The 20,000-nt window shown below is 48.9% G+C and overlaps 1 protein-coding gene across 1 annotated transcript in view; it reads right to left on the bottom strand.

Moving 5' to 3' along the window:
- The window catches only part of LOC126580729 (protein tincar), a 105,867-nt gene that overhangs the window by 2,724 nt on the left and 83,143 nt on the right, over nt 1–20,000 (bottom strand). The window contains exons 7-10 of the mRNA XM_050243960.1: nt 2,762–4,588; nt 2,306–2,699; nt 1,414–1,876; nt 1–1,340 (exon numbers count right to left, since the gene is read on the bottom strand). The exon at nt 1–1,340 is cut by the window's left edge and continues 2,724 nt beyond it. Coding sequence (XP_050099917.1) covers nt 459–1,340; nt 1,414–1,876; nt 2,306–2,699; nt 2,762–4,588 — 3,566 coding nt within the window. The 3' untranslated portion in view covers nt 1–458. The remainder of the gene's footprint in view (nt 1,341–1,413; nt 1,877–2,305; nt 2,700–2,761; nt 4,589–20,000) is intronic.

The raw sequence follows: 20,000 nt of genomic DNA, 5'->3' as shown, positions 1-20,000 counted from the left end.
TGATTGCAACACGACGCGATTCACTTCTAAATGGATGACGATGTGAGTCCACAATTGGGGAAGGGGTATGTAAGGGGATGTTCTGCAAAGATCTGCATGCTAGTGTAAGAGAACAATGAGTATACTACACAAGCGTCATGGCATGTTTTCCGTCCCTTTTCTTAATTATGTACACTTGCTTCCGTCTTCGACTTAATGCAAATACTACGATACAAGAGATAGCGATAAGATGTGATGACTGTACGTGTGTGGATGTGTGAGTCTTCTAGCAAAATCATAAAAAAATCCATAATGTATGCCTATGTACAGAACGAATGTTTTCTTCTATGAGAAAGGCAAGCTTCAAGATAACCTCACTAGATAGCGGCTATCACGCGCTAGTTATCAGCAGATCAGTTTGTGCGACTCAACTTCGCTCACAAGATCACGGTCTATATTCTCCCTCTCTCTCCACAACTCTAGTGTTGCATAGATATGCCGTTATGATGGCTGCTAGATGATGATGGCATTGCTAGTGGTGGTACCGACTGTACCGCCGCTGCATTAATGTACATCTCCCGGTCCTGATCCGAGATCATGGAGTAGTTGGCGGAATCGCGGTCCTCGGGTATGGTGGCGGGCGGTAGGAACGTACTATGGTTCGAGTGCGAGTGTGATGGCATCCCCTGGCCGACCATCATCATGGAGTGGTTCGAGCCGAGCGGATCGTGTAGCAGCTTCGAGAAGGTATGATGCCCTGCACCGAGCCCCAGGTGGCCGTACGGTGATTCCGCGTTCTTCATGTATGGGAGCCGCTTAAGGAATTGGTTCGAGGACGTCGCATACCGCACCCCGTTCGGTAGGGTGGTGTGCTGTGGTTGTCGTGGCGAACCGACGCTCCCGGTGAACGAGACCTGCGAGTGGTAGTGGAGCTGCTGCTGCTGTTGCTGCTGCTGCTGATGGTAACCGGCCGGGAGGGGCATCGTGCTGCACTGCGGATAGTCGGAGCGATGATGCAGCTCGTTGGAACCGCGCGTCAGGGGCAACGTGGCGCTGCTGGTACCGTCCTTGTTGAAGCTGGACATTTTCATGTTCGTTGAGCGACCGAACGGTTCCTCCTGGATGGCCGGTGGTGGTGGTGCTTTGATTACGGACTTGTATGGGCCCGAGCGGGGCCTTATCACTACCTCATCCCGCTCCTCGCCCGAGTGTACTCCACTCGATGTTTCCGACGGTGCGTCCCGACAGTCGGGGGGTGATGTGGAGCTCTCCGTTGAGGTGGAGTCCGAGCGAGGTGTTAGCGCTTCCGTTGGCATGCCCGAGTCCGCTCGCCTGATGCAGCGTGGTGTTGAGCCGGGACCCTAGCAGAAGAGGTACAAAAGAACGGATCGTAAGTGTATCTTGGATCGTAGACAGTATCCTCGCCGGACTTACAGTGTTCTCGTGATGGTTGTGGACGGTAACGGTGACGGGGGCTAGGGGGCTGCAGACCTGCTGATGTTGCGGCTGCTGCTGTTCCGGTGAGCGCATAAACGTTTCCCGTGACACCGTTCGGTTGATCGGTGGTTCGAGATCGCGTGTCGATGCGTACGTCACGCTGTCATCGCGCACGCACGCCAACAGTTTGCCCTCCTCCGACGTGTCGTCCGCGTGGTCTGCATTGATGCTACCGACTAGGGTGTTGCTGTTGCTGGCCTCATCCAGCAGATCACAATCGTCCAGCTGTGGCGGTGGTGGAGGCGGCGGCGGTGGTGATCCGGACGGGGCAGGATGTTCGTACGGGCCGAGATGCAGCAGATCACCACAGGCCGGCCCGGCCCTTAGCGTAGCATAGTCTCCTTCATCAACTTCCCCCGTAACACCGGACATACGTAGCGCGGTTCCACCGGGCGGATTGCTGGAAAGGTGATGATGGTCAAGATGATTAGCTGTTGGTTCCTCTAGATGTAGACACACGGTTAATAACGCAAGAAGCAACAAAAAAAAAAAAAAAACAGAACACAAACGATGCAAACAAACAGATCGAAGCGCTATCGTGAAGGCCAAGACGCTGTGCAGCGTCTGTGAGGCCAAAGAGGGAACAAAGACGAGGATCTAGGATGTGGTGTGCTTTAGGAGGCAGCAATTGCAACTGGCAAAGGTGTGCAGAGCTAAGGGAAGTACTAAAAGTGCCACAGGACGCTCTAGTAGACATGCAAGGCAACACACAAAAGGCAAACAAAAAACCAAAAACAAAAGAAACGCTTATAGGAGTGAGGATCACGCGGCTTGGATTGTCCCGCGCGCGCGCTTTCTTCCTCTCTCCCTCTCTGTTGATTGCCTTTACCGCTTGCCGTGTTCGTGTGGACCGAGAAGTGGAGGAGGGTGAGCAGTGGAGGACGTACTGGTAACTTCGTTGAACGTAACCTTCAGCTTCGGTGAATTCGGTGCAATCTTGGGCCAGTAGATCGTTTCCTCTTCCCCACCCGAACCGGAACTGGTGCCAGCGCCCGGTGGTGGCAAATGGCCCGGTTCCATTACACCACCGTGTGGTGACCGGAGACTTCCATTACCACGTAGCAACGGTTGACCGGCTGGTCCAAGTTGACCAGTTCCAGCAGTGCTGGGGCCACCAAACCTTCCGCCATCCAGTGGCGGTAACTTGAAGTGCCAGCGTCGTTTCGCCGTCAGTCCCAACCACAGGACAATCCAGAGGAACAGATGCAACACGGAACCCATCGCTGGAAATGAAACGAAATGTTACCGGGTGTTTACATAAAGTTCTACAACGATCTTTACGTACCAGCAGCCAGCACGGCACCATCCAGACTACCTCGGTACGTTGCGCAAAGATCGTGCATCAGTGGTGCCTTCACGACGGCCAGCGCCAACACGAAGCAGAGCGACGAGCAGTGTGCAAAGTAAGCCCAAACGTCCGCACTGTTCTTGGCCGTAATGATTCGTCGATCGCGTACCCTTGCCGTCAGTTTACCGTGGCCATAAAGATACAACACCATCGAGGAAGCGATCGTCAAGACGAGCGCCAGCATGGTAAGGGCGATCGTTACCGTACCGTTCAGGATGAGTGCCGGTGCCTGTAGCGGCAACGCTTGTCCGAGCGTTTGCAACTTATACAGAACGCTCGCACCGGCAAAGCTCAACAGAATGTCGGCCCCGTTCGCAATCATTTGCAGACTAAAGAGACAAGCGAACGACTTCGACGTGTGCCAGAACACGGACGGATAGCGTACAGCCCAGACGGTCAGTGCGATCGCAAGGTTCACAAACTCCAGTGCCGGCACCGTGGCCCACACGGAACTGGCGGTAAAGTGACGATCGCTCGGTTTACCAAACAGTGCCGCCAGCAGGGCCGGAAAGCCGGTCAGTTCGTTCTGCCGGAACGTTAGATTGCCCGGTGCGGTACCGATGAGGAAGGCCGGTTTGATCTCCATCCCATGCTCGTCCTTGATGATGAACTCATCCTCATCCACACTCGGGATGCTTTCGATGCTTTCCAGGCTTTCGCTGCTGAAGCTCTCCGGTCCAATGGGGTCCGATCGTTTGCTCTTCCTCCCGGAGGAGGAACTCCCAACTGCCATGCTACTTCCGGTGCTGCTCGGTTTAATTTCGATGATCTTCGAGTCCGTCGTGACGGGAGTCGAGGGTACGATGTTCTCGGGCAGATTGACCGGTTTCAGCACGTGGATGTCACTGTCTTTGGTGGCAGCGAGAGGAGGTTTCCCACCGGTGCGCCCTACTTCGGTCACTGGCCCGGCCATTGTCGTCGTCGTCGATGGACGCTTTGGAGTGGTAGCTTTCGGTGTACCACCGGGGGTCACTGCACTGGCCATCGTTGGTTTGCCTTTCGGGGCAGTTTTCTTGCCACTCGGTGACCCAGAACCGATCGACGGTGATTCGATTAGGGTTGGAGCGCCGTCCGGTTGGTTCAGTAACGACCAGTCCAGTTCCCGTTGCTCTTCCAGTTCGAGCCGTGCATCGATGTCTTCACCGTAGCGGTGGCGTGAGTGCTCCTGCTGGTGCCCATGGTGTCCGTGGTGATGCTGCTGTCCGTGGCCATGTCCCTTGGTTTTCTTTCGGTTGCTTGCCTTTCGGCGACTTTCACGGCTGCTTCCACCAACGGAGGTCGAGCCCGTACCCTCGGCACTGGACAATCCGTACGCTATCGTGGAGGAAGCCGCGGTGGCCGGAGGTGATCGGTGTCGTGGCATCATCGTGGTGGTGGTGGTGGTCGTGGTTGTTGTCGTTGTCGTTAGAAGGTTCCTTATCGGGGGCAAAGTTTGTCGTGCCGTTGGGTTCGGACTCTCCATCGTCGGGATGTCGATCGGTATGCCACGGCCCATCTCGAGCGCTTCGTGTGTCCGGAAGGCTTCATCGACATCGATGTCGTCATCGTCGTCATCGTCGTCGCCGTCGTAGTTGGAGAACTTTTCCACCAGATCGCTCTGCTCGAAGTAGCCGTTCCGGTACAGCTTCCGTTCGAGATCGGTCAACGGGGGTCGTGCCGTTGTGGTGGCGTTCGGGTACGTCGGCGAGGAGGTCATGAACGAGAGCACCACCAACCGGTCATTGTGCGTCACCATAAAGTCGAGATCCGTACGCCAAACATTTTCTGCAGGGAGAAACAAAGAGAAAGAGAGACAGTTTAGAATAAGAAGAATTGATAAACATTTTATCATAACAAATCACTTCGCACCAGCAGAATGATGATAAATAGGGTAACAAGTACCGTTTCGGAAACGTTTTAAATACTTTCCATTCGGAGATAAACTGAGGAGTTCCCCGGGACACAGACCAGAGACAGCGAACGGAGATTCCAGAAGTGCGCCAAAAAGTTGCACGAGCACCAGACATGAATGACACTTCCGGACCAGAGGCAGAGGATGTTGAGCTCCCTCTCCCGGGGGCGGGAACGATAAATTAGTTTCGTTTCCGCTGGGAATCCGGCCGCTTACCAAGCAGTGCACCAAGGAGACTCCTCGGCGGGAGGAGAAGAGTCACTGGAAGTCGTTCTTGCGGAATGACGCCTCGCTTCGGCGTGCCTGACACAGTTTCGAGACACAACGGATTAAGAATTCCGTTTAAAGCCGCGGCGATGCCCGGGGCGATGCATAATTCAGTCAAATTGGTACACTTTCCGCTTTGTGTTCTGCGTCATCCTGTGGCGCTAAGACATTGTTAGGGTACAAAGAAGCGACAAGTCTTGGTGCAACGCTGTATTAAGCGTTTGAAGTGTTCATAAAGCGTCCCGGTGGTTGCGGATAGTTTTGATGGCGAGAGAAAAAGAGGAAAAAGAAGCAGCTCCTTATCAACACTCGCGGTGTACACTGCTTCGGTTAGTGCTTCGGAAAATGGGGTTTGTTTGGTCGGTTATAAGCTTGAGTAGTACAGTAGTCAAAGCTACTAGCCTCGCCTACGAGAGTCCTGGGTGTTTACTCTAAGGATGAAGCGTTATAGAGGTGGATCAAACTTCTACTTCGAGCTGTCGAGTCCCGGACTATGGGTCCCCATGGAAGGGTAGCCTGTTGTTTGCAGTTTGGCCTACGCCTCATTGAACTTTGATGATCGAATGTGTGTAAATGAGGGCTTACCAAGGATGGACCAAGGATAGTGGTCAATATTTGCGCCCTGAATCTCGGTCACGCTGGTTGCAGTTTAAGGGGGCAGCACAGGGTAAACTAATGGTCACACTGCGCCTGATGGAAGACACGCTGGAAGGTGGATTTGATTTTTAATCTAAAAGATAGTTACAACCATAGACCTGAGAGCTGGTCGACAGTGGTTTGTTTGTTGAACATTTTTTTTCTGTTTTTCGCTTACGAAAGAGCTACGCAGATCGCTTTCCTTCTTTACATTCGAATTCGAGAGCCTTCAAAAAGGCATAGCGCCCAGAAGCGGACCAGATAGAAAGAGAGAGAGGAAATGGAGGGTACCCTTTCTTCAAAGGACTACGTAATTGTTCAAGCCTCCGGTATAAAATGATAAAATCGACAACCAGCACCACCACCACCGACAACACCAAAGGAATGGCCACAAAAGACAAAGAAACCCACAAAAAACGAAGAAGGATCGCGTTCGGAACGTGATTAATTAAACGTCAACAGGCGCAACAACACCGGTCGGTCGGTCGGTCGGCCGGTGGGGTCCGGTAGGCTGGCGAATTCGCTGAACACCAGCTTTCACGCCGCCAGCAAAAATGCCTGACGGCCATTTTTGGTTTTTTCTCGCGCCGTTGATACGCCAACTCGATAGCACGGGATGGCCGGGTGCTTTCTATGCTTCCTTTTTTGAGGCCTCCTTCGTACCCACCCGCGAGAATGCTCTCTATTTGTTGTAGAAGCCTCCAGGCGTCCTACACCTCTTTTTATCACACTTTCCATACCGTCTTCGGTGCCTGCTGGCGGACAACCGTTTCGATTTGTCCGAAGATTCCTTTGTTTGTGCGAGTTAGCTCCGTTCGCTTTTCATCTTCTTTTAAAGTGGTCTTCTCTCGGTTCGGTGTAATTATGTTCATTTGCTGCAGGATGCGTACATCGTTAGTGCTACGCAGTGAGTGGTCACCGCTGGGGACAATGGCATTTCATTAGAGTTAGTTGAGCACCAGTTGAGGTAGACACCACACTGGTACTGATGACCACAAGGGATACTCACTCGCTCATACTCGCTATAAATCCACATCCAGCACCAACAGTAGCGAGTATGACGTTACTTACAATTGAACTACTGAAACCTCGACTCTCATTTCCATCTGCAGCATCCGTAGTTGAATCAAACAAAGCGATATCCTGAGAGGAACCCCCGTGGAATTACAAACTTTCACGTAGTAGCGTACCGGACTGGTGATTAGACGATTTGGTCGGATTAGCAACTCGCTCCGTTTTGCGTGTGCCCCAATGACCGACAGCAGAGGAGAATGGAATAACTTTGTGGCCGAAAGATGAAATGGTCCCAATCTAGCTCGGTATTGGTATAAATTCGACAAACAGTGCAAATGATTCTCGCCTGTGCTTTAGGGTTTACCGAGAGCGATGTAAAAAGTTAAAATTGAAATTAGTTTTTGGGATCAGCAGCAACGAGCAACTGCGCTGGACTGCGCATGTAGCTGCTGTAATTGATGTGCTTCCGAGATTTTGCGCCCCTGCTAATGGTGTAATGAGTTTTAGATTGATTCGGGGAACTAAAACAATTATTTTGCTTATTTTGTGGAAGCTCCGTGTTGAAGCTCTGATGTGTGCTCAATCCGTTTCACATTAAAGTCAATGCCTCAACGTTCCCATCATTATGACCCCGGCCCACCAGAGATCCTATGAATGAGGTCTCCAATTACTACGCGATGGGATTGCTGCGGGCAGAATAATATATTCATCTGCTCCCTGGATGAACCAGGATGCCTCCTGAGCCACCGAGCGATGGATGGTTCGAAAGTGCACTTCCGTCTCTCCGTTCCGTTGTCCATTTGTGCGCACTAAAAGCGCATCTCGTCTGCAGTGCAACTGGCCGCCACTCGGTTGGCGGGATATTATTGCGAACGGGCCTCTGCACGCTTGCATGCTGTCGTAATCGTAGCACTCGTCCAGAGTGTCCAGTATGGACACTCGCTTCAGATGCAAAACCATGCCCATTCACATTCGATAGCGGAAAGCAAAATGATGAAAAACACTGAATGCAGCAGAATAATAAAAAAGGGGGAAAAAATGGTAGGAAAAAAAAGTGTAGAAAGAGAACTATTTCCACCATGCCGATGACTGATAAGGTCTGCTGCCGGTGCCGGAGGATGAGGATGAAAATAAAATAACGTCCTGTGAAGAGTGCAGCCGAGTGAATGGTAGTCATTAGCTCTAATTACATTTTTTTCTCGCATTCGAGCCCCAGACTTTGGAGGGGATGTGGAGCGTGCAATCTGCTGCATCGTGTCCCCTAGCCATCGACCAGGCTAGGATCCCAGAGTCTCAGCTAAAGTCTAGCAAAGATAAAAGCCAGTGTCCGGTTGGATTGCGAAGAAGCTCATCTCCAAGCAGACCAACCGTTGCTAGGTTTCATGGCCTGTACCATACCCGATCAGACTGATTGGGTCGAGCAGAAAGGTTGACTGTTTGTCTGCAATGTACACCTACCGCGAGAAGATGGTGGAGCAAACTTCACGACCGTAGGCGAGGGAAACAGGCACATAATCAGCTTAATTACGATGGCGAATACCTGCCAGCGCAGGCCGAAGATGAGCATAGTTTTCCAATTCCTCTGAAGTGCCGTTTTGTTTTTAATGAATGGCTGAAGATGATGAGATGTTTCTCCTTCCGGACTTTCCGGTGTTTTTGTTTCGCTCTTCCGCCGTCCTTTTGTAAGGTGATGTAGTCGTTTCGTGTTTTTTATGAATTCTCACGCGATTTTCGGTTAACTTTTGTGGAAAGCAAACACAACACCTACTCGCATTGAGCATCCTCGGTGTAGTGCAGCAGGTGCCCCTACTGGCTTCTATGTTTTTAATGTCTCTGATATCTGAGTCCCCTAATCCGATTGTCCAGCACACGGTCGAAGGTTGCACTGAAACCAGCAGCTACTTTGTAGTGGTTGCACCGAACACACTCGCAACGGAGACCGGAAAATCGTAAAAATGGAACAAAAATGTCTGAAACTCAATTTATACTTTCTGCTTCCTGCTTCCGCTATTACAACCACTTCAATCTGCTGACACGAGAAGAACGAGCGCCCTCCCGTGGATCCAAACCGATTCCAGGGGCCATTGGCCAACCGCAGCGCCACCGGGATCCACCGCGGTGCTTATTGTTTTGTTTTAAAATTGTATTTCACCTCCATTCTCACAGGATCCGACCAAAGTGCACTTTGTCACACATGGCAGCGAGAAGAATGGCGGGAGAAATTGGATCGGAAAGCGCGAGCAGCAACCCACACCCCGACCATGGCACTATCCGCTGCAACATGCAACCGTCTTTCCACGAGTCGCTGGAAAGTATTTATATCCCGGAGAGAGCCTGGACGGGCATTGTTTCACTGCGTTCGACCTGGTTACGCTGGTGCACTAGGGTAAGAGGAAATTTCCTGTCCGCTACCTTTTACGAGATTTTTATTGCTTCGCTTCGGATCCGTGCGGTGCAGATGCGGAGGATGCAACTTTAGCAATATTTTGTACAAAAAACCATGAAAAAATGCATGATGCGTCACGTGACTTGTTGAAATCGATTCCCCGTTAGCTCTTTCTTTGTCGCAAATCGTTTTACTTTCATCCGGAGAGCGTTATGATTTCTTGGAGCGAAATTTCACATCAGAGTCACTTATTGTTCCTTGGTCATGAATTTCAATAGTAGAGTAAATATAATTTAAGGTATTTAAATTATAATGTTTCCACCCATTTATCATAGAAATGTTGAATGAAATAAGTTACGGTGTCTATGACCATTCGTTTTCATATTATCACCCCCTCGGACTTTGCTTCCCCCATGCCGTGGTTATAACGAGATTAAATTCAATTTAATGTTTATGAGCTCCTTCGCAACATATTTCGTTTGATGCTCGACAGTTCTGCGAAAACGCTTTTTCCGGAAGCAATCTCTCCGGACAGTCTCTGGCCATCGAATAGAGCATAAACCTCGGTATTTTCATTCGCTGCTCGTTTATAACCATTTCTCCATCCGAAAGGGGGGAGATTGGGTTGCTGAGGGGAGGAGGGCAACTGTTTAATGTCTCAATCTTGCGGATCTTTTATCGCTTTTCGGCCTCGACCAACTCTACTCGTCCCCCTTCAGAGGGAGATGAAAGCAGCGAGGGTGAAGGGGAAAACTATTTCCGAGATCCGTATCCGGGCGAGTTGTGTGAAAGATTTCCCGCAATTTCATTTCCATCGTCAGCCCGCACACTCCAACTCCCCAAGGTGACACATAGATCTCTCATGGCCGGGAGGAGGGGATGATAGCAATTAAAGCTGATCTATTTCTGATTAAGAACCGGAAGCCCTGGTCACTCACTCGCCCAGAGATGGCTGACAGCTCATTGCACGTGATCATGGGGACTGGACCAGTGATCCGGATTTTCCCGTACAATGATGAGGAAGAAATTAATGATAATCCTCACGGGGGGAGATGTGGTTTGATGTAACCTTTACCCGTGGAGGGTTGATTAGTAAAGATTTCCGGTGGAATCGGAGCCAGATAATTATATAATTTAAATCCTTTTAGTTGTATCGAATCGGAAATCAAAGTTAGGGAAAGAGTACTGAGAAATGGGGCATTTTTTTTTCAAAACATGAGCTACCAGGCTTCTCCATTCCGTTCAGAAAAAAACACCATGCGACTCCATCAAAGCAATTTACTGGTGGTTGCCATATTTTAAGGATATAGCTCTTCCAGAGAGACATTCTCGTTCTATTTTGTATCTAAACAAGTTAAATTGAGTATCACAGACCGCCCAGCAGTCGGAATTCTTTGAAATTGCAATTAATAAAGTCAACAACTTAACGAGCTGGATGAACGTGAGATCAGTCCTGTTTTGTGTCGTTCGGGATGGACGGCGGGATAAAACCCTTCTGTTCTTCCAGCTTGTCGTCCCTCCGGAATGGGGGTTATTTTGTTTTCAGCGCTATCTCTCCTCTGATGGTATCACGAGAAAGGGTCAAACCGGGAGTTTCAAATGTGTTGTCGTCTGGAGCTTGTTTATCTGAGTTAAGTACCGGGATTACATCCAATTTTTTGCTTTTGCTTTCAGTGCACGAGGAACCCATCACACTTAACAACGTTTCGATTGTTATTGTGCTTGATTTATACGGATATTGCTCATGTGGGACCATCTTTGGCTTTTGGATATACTTTCAACGTTATGGCACCGCGTGCAAACTTTAAATCCATTCAAGAGCCGGTTGTTGAGTTTCCCATAGCCATCCCATGACCCTCTGCTCTGCTCTTCCTTGCACGCACACACGTCGAAAGTATTTAAATTTTCCGAGAAATGAACGGGCCGGCGTGTGTCTTCATTTCCGCTTCCTTGCCCGGTGCACGGTGCTAAAGGAAGCAGAAGGTAAGCAAGGATGGATGATGCGGAGCAGATGAACACAAACAATAACACGACTCCGGCTGTGGCAAGAACCGGCGCCACCTATCTGACGACCAACGGCTGCCAAACAAACGCTGCTTCAACCATGGACCGTATTCCAGGCGCTCCTCTAATCCTCTAGGCCCACGGCTGTACGTGCGTGAACGCGGACGAAACCGAATTCGCCGGTTGAACTGAAGGGGAGTTAGGAGCAGGCTCGAGGCAAAATGTTTGCAGAAATAACATGCAGGCCATTACAAAGGCACGCTCCTCCCGGGGACGTGCTGTTGGCGTCGCAACATCTGCGAACGTCAGGAACACCCGGACCGGCTCGGCCCAGCCTGGCTCTCTCTCTCTCTCTCTGCACATCATTATCCACGGGTCCCGCATACATTCAGAAGCGGAAATCGTATCGACACCGAGACCTGGTTGCCTCTTGTACTCTGGCCGGTAGCAAAGCAACAAGAACATCCATTCAAATGTTGCCTTCTGCCATCGAGACTCACGGTGTGGCATCGGTTAACCAATTTGACTCACAATCAACCTCAACTGGCTTTGGTGCGCATTTTTGGTGGACTGCTGTTGGCAGGCAGAAGGAGCGTAGCGGACTGAGTAAAGTTAGATTTAATTTACTGACTGTAGTGTAATGTTGATTTTCCATTTTTATTCTGCCCATCCGCTCTGCCGATGAAATCCAATATCACTTCCGAGACGAAAAATGAAAATACTTTTCATTCTTGTAGAACTCATTCTCGGACTGATGCTCGTGCTTTTAGCCCGATGGCATACGATGGAGTGTCTGTCGAATTCCAGTCGACGGTAGGTCACGTCTTGGAATCTGATAAAAAGCCCAGGCTTGGTCTACAGGTGAGCATGACTAATGTATAAGGTATCATGGGCTACGGCTCGGAGTCCGTCCTGCGAGTGAAATCATGTTCCGGCATTCGAATGGCATGTTACGGGTGGCATTCGTAACATAGTGTGTCTTATCGGGTCTCAAGGTGCCAATAGGAGATCCGTGTCCAAATTAGGCCACACAACGTGAGGCAGTTAAGGGCCGTGCGCGACCTTTTCAATCCGAACCAGTGATTGAAGGATCTACCAAATTCGTCTTCGCAGCAGAATGTGGTTGAAGGAGTATTTCGTTTCCCTTTAAAAGCTTGAGAAGATTGTGGCTCACGCAATCTGATGAATTTCGAAACCACGAGCCGTTTTTGGTGGGAACTTTGGGACAAGGATTTGTAGTGTAAGCCAGAGGATTCAGAGTTAGCCCGGTTGCTACCGAAGAATACTGGAGGTGGTGGAAGGATTTACCTTGCAAATGGTTACCGAAATAGGAGGCAAGCCACAAGCGTTGGACCTAGTAACTGAGGGTCTAGATATCTCTACCGATTGCTAGTGATGGCGTGGAAGAGATAGTTTGAAATTAATTTGTAATTCTAATCGGTTTCGATTCTCGAATGTCTCAACGGGATTCGACGAAGGTTTGCTGAAAGTGAACTATGCTTTTAGATCAGATCAGTTTCGTATGATTTTTTTTTTTTAATTTCAGTTGAAGGCAAGTTGATGAAGAGATGACGTGAAGAGAACAAATGATTAGAACACATTGAATGAAGTTAATCAACGAAGCATTGATATCATCAGCATTTCAACACCCACTTCAAAAATCAAAGTGTTATATGCAACCGTTATCTACCATTAAAATATGCTCACCTCACCACCAGGTTGAGCAACCACAAGCACTTGGCTCACCGACAAGATTAGCAAGAAGGATGTGGCCAAGTGTCAAAACATTGCTCTCGTAATGTGATCCTTTCACCAGGGGAAATGTGAAGTAATCTTGGGGAACAAGGGTTTACCACTTCCTGGCATTTGCGTTTTTGGCCACCAAGAACCCTCTAGCTACACCGTTCAATTCCTGTGTGGTTTTGCTCCTTTGTCTTCAATGTTTGTTGTGTTTCGAGAAAAGTTTCTAGAAGCCCAACTCGAACCCCTCTCTCAATGGGAGAAAAGCAGAAGAGAAGTAGAAAGCAGAACTTTTGAAAACGAATGCCCCAACAAACGACTTTGAAATAGGGATCCCTGTAACCCCAGTGCGCGCGGACCCCTTTTCGCGAAAGGATTAGTCACAAATTGTGGGAAAAAATGGAACAAAACAATGTACTTAGCCCGAGTGTCGTGTGCAGGAGGAGGAACTGACAAGCTTCTTATTCTTCATTTCAGCTTCTCGCCGATTCGCAGCAGCACAAGGCGTAATTTGAAAAGCCCAACTCCACTCCGAACTTTACTTCAAGCCGGCGCTGTTTTGTGGTTTGGGGGGTGAAAGGGACACTTGAAAAATCGTCGTCAAGAGGTCACCGGACGAAGTATCACCTCCTTAACACTTTCGAAAGGGACGGAGAAGTGAGCATCAGAATTGGAAAGGCATCCATAGACAGCGGGGACAGGAAGTTCTTTTTGATGAACCTTGGAAGAAGAAAGGACAGTGAAAGTTAGGCCTTCCGATGTGTCGGTACATTGACAGCTAGTAACCGCCCGTTTCGGGGAGGGATTGTAGCGGTATTGTAATACTTGGGAAACTTTTTGCCTTCGAAAAAGGGTCCAGAATCCCTCTTATGTTGAACGATGTTGGGCAGGGTAGCTTTTCAATTGCCGAAAGTACAACGAAAGAAGTATGATCAGTCATTTGGGCAAAAGTTTTGGGCGTTCACTGCTGCCCACATACACACGTCTGCGGGGAACTTGTGGCTTATTAAGCGAGGAACGAAGCACGTGATCCTTCTTCAGCTCCTTTTTTTTTGCTCTGGCGTTTTGCCTCGTGGCGTGTTCTAAGCAATTGTCAGCCAACCTTCAAAACCATTCAACCAAACTGTGAAAGAACTGTTCTGCATGATTCAATTATAACTTTTCACTTGATTGAGAAACGAGGAACGCGCCTGCACGCACGGTTGGGTGCTTGTCACGAGCAGCGAACATTGAAGCGAACAAAATTGTACCACAAGCAACATGTGGTCGACCGAACATGTGGCCTGGTACCAATCGAGCAGAAGGAGCTTCGCTGCTGACGTAGCTTCTACGTAAACTTGTGCGATGGTGCACTGTAGACACATCATACGCAAGCCCCTCCCCCAAGGTGCACGTGATGCCTACGCTCGTTGTTTCAGAATCGAACAGAATCGGTTTTGTGGAAAAGATTTTCCGAAGAAAAACTTCCAAAAACCAATGCAACCAAGTGGTTTCGCTCCATTACGCATTGAACCATTCTCAATTGAGCCAGCTTCGAAGGCTGTTGCTTCCAGTTGATTCCCTCTTCTTGCGAAAAAAAGGAAGACACTTAACGCCTTCCGAAGGGAAACAGACCGGCCATTGTGCAATGATTTCCAAATGAGTGGTCGACATAAGCCGCTTGCAGAAAAGGACTCCATCCCGGGGGTTGGCAAGAAGAGTGCCTTAAACTCCTCGTCTCCGGAGCCATTGTTGCGGCCCCGCATGATGTTGCTTCGCCTTGACTTTGGTTGACTTTTGACGCACACTTTATCCCGTTATTTAATTAGTGTAAAGCGCGAAAAGTTGCCGAGTTCCCGAGTATCACGAAGGCCGAAGGGTAAAACGGGGAGAGGGGAGGGGAACCCTTCAACGGTGAAAAGAAGACGAGAGCCCCCGGCTGCTGGTAGAGGTGTGAAGTGGGTTCTTTTCATGCCGAGCAGTCTGCCGGAAAATCCCGGGGCCCGGGGACCGGAAAAGCCTATCAGTGGGTTGTTATTCTTACTGCAGCGTGGTCGTCGTCGAGGTTGAAGGTTGGTTTGCTGGTGAAGGCGCCAAGAGTAGGGAGTGGCAGGATTTTTTCCTCCATTATTTCTGGAACGGTTCTGGATGAGGCTTCAGAATCGCTGTGACAGTTGGCAGTCGGGAGTTCTTAAACGGTAGCAACCGCAAGACGCCGCCGCTAGAGCTCAGTCGCGACTTAACACGAACAAGGGAAGCGGAGGGCAAAGAAATGCGAAGGAAGGTGAACCGGAACCGGAACCACACCTCCTGCCTCGTGCTTCGTCGTTCAGATGATTGCACTCTCTGGTGGCTTCGCCTTTAAGTCGCGGCGAGTAGCGCGATAGTAGGATTTTCCGCTAGACTGCTACGGGACTGACGCACGCGATACGATGCTGGGTACGTTGGGTATATTACTTTATCAAACAGTAGACCACCGGTCTGAATGTTCCAAATCTCTCTATGCGGCAGAGAAAGGATCCACAGATTGGTCCGGAGGGCTGCAGGCTGTCGGCTGTGTGTTGTGAGCGATATGATCCAGGCCTGTCGCTTGGATGGTTTGGAAGCGAATTTATTGTTTAGCTTATGAACGGGGAATCCGTCGGGCTTTGTGAGCGTGTTTTCTAATCGTTCGTTTCCGGGCGTGCTGGATGGCTAGAGGAACGCTCGTAGCTTTGAGATGAAGGTATTAACTTGCACCACCGGTTCGTGGCCATAATGAAGTTGATTATAATGAATTTAATTAGAGAATTTGTAATAAATCTCGAATGAGATTTCGAATGAACAGCTCATAAACTGATTACTTCATTAGGATGCGAAATTCATATTCAATCGGCAGCCGTTAATACTTTAACCGATTAATGGTAGCTCGTAAACGGGGTAGCTAAAAGTATTTTATTATATTACAACGACTGGTATTGGCTAGTAAACCAGTTTTGGCTAGTAAACGCCAATCAATTCGGTGACTCATTGGAATTGCCAGACCGTTTGCGTGTACAGTGTGCAAAACAGTCATTGAAATATTCAATTTCTTGTCCAACCAGCGTTTGCAGTACTGCAAAATCGATATTTCATGAATCGTGCAGCCGGTCAGCATGCAATCTGGATTTTGTTGCAATTTTCTTTACGTTCCTTGTGCTTTTTCTACACTGGAATTAATTGCCGCAGCAGCAGACTCGAAATCAGGATGTGAAGCGAACGAAAAGCAATGGCAGCCATCATGAAAACAGTGATGCAACGATGAACACAATCTGGATTCCTATTGCAATGGAACAGGAACTAAAAATAGAACGAGCTGTCTTTGAACGTAACAGTAGCTATCTGATACCAATCCCGAAGCGCATGGATTGTAATCAAAAACAAAGAGCATCATAAAGCATAATAGAGCCACGCGAGCAAACGATTAAGGTCATGAAACACGAAACAATAGGGCTCACATAGGAAGACATATCAATGATCATCTGGGTTGGTATTGCAATCGTTTCCTGCCATATGATTACGACCACGATATGATACGATAAGAAAGGTCACCCTTGGGATGATGACAAAGGGAACGATAATTTCAGATACGAGGAGGACGATTTGGTCAACAAAAACACCAACTTGGGATGGGATTGTAAATCTCGGCCATGGGGCATCCCTCATCCTTCACAATTTATTTGTGTTTTTCCTAGGGTTGGCGGGAGGAGGGGGGGGGGGTTTGTGTTTGTTTCCCTGCTCCCTGTTTAAGAGGTCCTTCGGTGATGTTGTGACAAGCGAGAAACTCGCTTTCCGGGGAAGTGAGCCATCCCACGGGACTACTCACGCTCCCGCTATCGAACGGGAACGGTTATCTCTGGTGGATTGTGGAGGACGTAACTGTTCATAAAATAGTCTCCTCGGGGTGCCACCACCGAAATGGAATGTTACGAAGGAATTGTTATATTGCTGGCGAGAAGTGAAGGAATTACTGCAAGCAGCAGCAGCAGCAGCAGCATCAGTGGCGACAGCCCGAAGGCGTTTCGTGTGAAGCGATAAGCAGGACATAAGACGTAAAAGAAGTTGTTTATTTCCATAGCCAAGAGGTTCCGCTGTTCCGGTGTTCGCCTGATGGATGCCAGTAGCTGGGAGTTGGGAGTCTTTTCTACCGCTCTCCGTGGGAGTGTTGGATCCTTAACTCAATCCAGGAGCTAAAAGACAGGATCCAGGATCCGGGACTATCGCTTCGGGTCCCCAACGGTGTCTAATCGTGCATTGTCTGCGGGGAATCTTGTTAGTGTGTTGGCAAAACTTTACGACTTTCCGGGAAAATGATCCCCAAGAAAAGGCTCTCTCTCTCCCTTTCTCTCGTACCCTTGAGCATCAAGCAGCGTGCGGCGAATGGAGATGATTGAACTTCTCGTAATCAGCCCGTCAGATGGCGGGCTACAACATTAAAGGGAGGACACATTTTAAAACGGGGCGGTTTCGGTGAATGTTTGACTAACTTCTTAACTTCTTTTATTTCTTCCGTAATGTTACTAGGCCTTCGAGCGGAGCGGACCATAAACAACGGGACCAGGCTCAATCCCTGGGTATGCGATGAAATAAGGAAGGAGAGGGTGGCTTATTTCATTGGGAAACTTTGGCGAAAGGACGGAGACCATATTCCGTGCCATTCGTGGCCGAACCGTCGCCGAAGAGTGAGCAGCCTTGAAGCGAAACGAATGGCGAGAAACGCTAAAACGGAATGTAGCCCTCAGGGAGCGTTGCGAGATTGGAATTTTAATTAGGACATTTTTATATCACTTTAGAACGGAGAAAACGATGAACAAAGCGATCGTCGAACACCAAAGGCACAGTCGCGATCACATCTTGTAGCAACAGAATGATTTTCATTTTATACAAAATACTCCCTAAACTCGTTGCATGAAATGTGAAATTTAAAATATGGAATCGCTTTTCAAAACGCGACAAGAGTGCTGCTGCAGCTCGAAAACAGTGGCCAAAACATTTCCACCACCCAGCACGCCCCACGACACTGACAGAAGTGATAATTTCATTTTGCGGTTTCTGCACTTGACGCCATCGCCAGTGCCGCCAGTTGTAGTGCGAGAAGGTTTTGCATTTGAATGAAGAGCCTTGAGATGTAGAGGATTCTTTTTTTTTCATTCCGCAGTTATTTTTCTCGCCCTCTCCATTCCACTTCTTCTCGCTTTTGAGGAGCGTGAAACCAATGGAACTTTAGCCGGAACCGAATTTCAAACACGGAAACTTGTTCCTGGGAATGCCGGGCAGGCGGCTTTCACGCTGCTTCTCGAGCTTTTTCCCAACGAAGCGGACACACTCCGGTTGGTGGCGCATCCGTTAAAGTTATAATTTATTCACTGTTTTTGAAATGGTGAGAGCGCGTCTATTGCGTCTGCTTTGCAACAGTTCCGTCTGATGGCGGCGGGGTCCAATGAACATTTCGGAAATGAATTGTCACTTCAAACGGAGCTTCGATTGTGTTTTGTATGCCAGATGTAAACGCCAGGGATGTAAGATAAAAGCAACGGAAGATGTCACAGATACTATTAATAAGTTGTTTTTATCATAAGCCATTCCACCTCAAATGAATATTTCATCGAAAAGAAGTTTTTCGCATTAAGTCGATACCAGACGGTGCTGCAGTTGCATTTGCGTGGAATAATATTACCATTTAAAGCAAGCTTTTCAGCGGAAGAAAAAAGCAGCAAATGCGCGACACCATAATGGCAACCACCAGCAAGGAAGGAAGCAGCTGCACAGACATACACACGCCAACGGGCGGCGTTGGCGCACCTGAACCGTGGAAAAAGATTTTCCAACCACACCAGGGCGATCGGCGACAGGGCGGTGTGGAACGTAAAGCGGTGCTGAAATGGGCTAAAATGTCTGTGGAGAACACAATTACGGTGTCATTTGGAAAATAATATCACACCATGGGGATGTGCCATGGTTTCCACGGGGCACGAAGCGAGAAACTTGTGCTGCCTCGCCTGTTCCTGCGTTCGTTTTTCCAAGGCTTCGCGAGGCTTTGGTTTTTTTCTCCTGTTTTTCTCTTTCTTGTTCTACGCTCGCACCGGCAAGTTTTTTGTAATTTCATTCCATCGAATAATAATCATTTTGTCCTCGGTGAGCACTACTCATCGTTCCGTGTGGCGGGGGAAATTGGCGTGGCCAAACAATAAACCCTCAGGCGGAGCGTACGGTTTTTGCGGTGGGATTCTTTACAGCAACATCTTATCAGCTTGCGAGAGAGAGAGAGAGGAAAACCATCGCATAAGCGTTTGGACAGCGCACAGTAAAAACAGGAGAGAAATGAAACTTTCCCAGAGTGTGAGGCGGATAAAGGAAAAAGTTAAAAACGACGACCGAGAGTGCAAAACGGTGAAGTAAATGCCGTGAAAAACAGGAATGGAGAACAAAACGACAAGCGGATGTAAAGGAAAGGAAAACAATAGACGACAAGGAAGCTGCAGCCTCGAGCCGAATTGGACAAAAATTGTCTAAAAGAAATGCAAATAACCGAGCACAAGAGCAACAAAAGGAGAGGCCAAAGCGTAAGCGAACATGAAAGTATATCTGGTAGAGTGGAAAAAAACAACAACAACAACGCTAATAACACCATTAATGATAAGACATAATCCTCCCGGAGGACGCCCGAACCGAAGCCCTGAATGGCATTAAACGAAGTAAACTAGGAAACGCCTGGGGGAATGAAAATCACGTAATGGTCGGTGGGTCCTTGGGGCCACCGGGTGGAAGATGAAGCTTCCCACTTCTACCTTCTTGGTGCACGTGAATCAGTGTGACGGTGCCGGTGTTGTTTGGGTTTCCTTCTTTGCCTTCTTCAGTCCATTTCGATTTATCGCCCAAGAGACGCCACCAGCTACCAGCGACCAGACGAAGGTCGCCCAGAAGTCTCGCTCGCGGATATCCCGGATCTTGTTCGTCGCTCCACGTTTTTTTTTCCTTTAAATTGGATCATTGCCTTTTTGTTCCCGTTAGCCTTTGATTGGCCGTTAGTTTCGTTTTCCGTTTCGGCCGTTTCCGGGTTCCTTTCTTGGGTGTGGCCGAGGCTCCTAGGTATGGGCCGGATAGTTTACATTTCTTTGGCACATTTTCAATTTTGTTTTTGCTAAACCCGATGGCGCTTTATTGAATGATTCAATTCCGAGGGTTTCCGTTCTTTATACCAGAGTTCTGTGCTCGCTCGTTGTTCTCGTGTGAGGCAGAGT

The sequence above is a fragment of the Anopheles aquasalis genome, chromosome 2 (genome assembly GCF_943734665.1).
Source record: "Anopheles aquasalis chromosome 2, idAnoAquaMG_Q_19, whole genome shotgun sequence".
In the NCBI taxonomy this organism is placed as follows: domain Eukaryota; kingdom Metazoa; phylum Arthropoda; class Insecta; order Diptera; family Culicidae; genus Anopheles; species Anopheles aquasalis.
The sequence above is the reverse complement of the archived record's forward strand: the minus strand, read 5'-3'. Positions and strand labels throughout refer to the sequence as shown.